This window comes from Seriola lalandi, unplaced genomic scaffold (assembly GCF_002814215.2).
Source record: "Seriola lalandi dorsalis isolate HSWRI2012SDOR001 ecotype SW California unplaced genomic scaffold, Sedor1 jcf7180001976866, whole genome shotgun sequence".
Lineage (NCBI taxonomy): Eukaryota > Metazoa > Chordata > Actinopteri > Carangiformes > Carangidae > Seriola > Seriola lalandi.
The window spans coordinates 1-1,092 of record NW_019447532.1 but is presented as its reverse complement, the minus strand read 5'-3'; the positions used below and the strand labels follow the sequence as shown (position 1 = coordinate 1,092).

At 54.1% G+C, this 1,092-nt stretch overlaps 1 protein-coding gene across 1 annotated transcript; it reads left to right on the top strand.

Moving 5' to 3' along the window:
* Nucleotides 1-51: 51 nt before the first annotated feature.
* On the top strand, nt 52-1,073 carry LOC111656785 (homeobox protein otx5-like; the record flags this gene model as incomplete). The annotated part of the gene is made up of 2 exons (XM_023408631.2): nt 52-210; nt 420-1,073. Coding segments are annotated over 2 exons (798 nt in total), but the record flags the coding sequence as incomplete, so codon positions are not given.
* Nucleotides 1,074-1,092: the final 19 nt, after the last annotated feature.

Sequence of the window (1,092 nt, the reverse complement as noted above, 5' to 3'; positions counted from 1 at the left end):
TAATAATAATAATAATAATAATAATAATAATAATAATAAGGTGGATTTTTGCTCGTAGGCACTCCGCGTAAACAGCGACGGGAGCGCACCACCTTCACACGCGCACAGCTGGACATCTTGGAGGCTCTGTTTGCCAAAACCCGCTACCCAGACATCTTCATGAGGGAGGAGGTGGCCCTCAAGATCAACCTGCCGGAGTCCAGAGTCCAGGTAACACACACATCATATACAGTGTTATTTTAGTATTGAATGCTATTTTGATGCAATAGGCTATTACTGTCAGACTGTATGTCTGTGTGTGCTGGTGTGTGTGAGAGAGAGATAGCTCTCCTCACAGTAGCAGATTTTACATTTACTGTTTATTTTCATGATAATTAGATAATTAAATACTGATTTCATAATCATCTGCCATCCTCCAGGTCTGGTTCAAGAACCGTCGTGCCAAGTGCCGCCAGCAGCAGCAGCAGAGCACAGGCCAGTCCAAACCACGGCCCCCTAAGAAGAAGGCGTCCCCTGCTCGTGATGCAAACACTGAGGCCAGTGCCAACGCCACCAATGGACCCTATAGCCCTCCACCCCCTCCTCCAGGCACCGCCATCACCCCAAGCTCCAGCTCAGCGAGCGCTACGGTGTCCATCTGGAGCCCAGCCTCCATCTCTCCGCTGCCAGACCCCCTGTCTGCCTCCACCACCCCCTGCATGCAGCGCACCACCACCTACCCCATGACCTACACCCAGGCCCCAGCGTACAGCCAGAGCTACGCAGGCTCTTCCTCCTACTTCACTGGCCTGGACTGTAGCTCCTACCTGTCACCCATGCACCCGCAGCTGTCAGGCACCGGAGGAGCCCTGAGCCCCATCACAGCCTCCTCGATGGGCGGGCCCCTCAGCCAGTCCCCGGCCTCGCTCTCCTCACAGGGCTACACAGCTGCCTCGCTGGGCTTCGGAGCTGTCGACTGTCTAGACTACAAGGACCAAGCTGCCTGGAAGCTCAATTTCAATGCCACTGACTGTCTAGACTACAAAGACCAGAACTCCTGGAAGTTCCAGGTCTTGTAAATAACAGGAAGTGGGAGGCGGGGAGGGAAGGGGG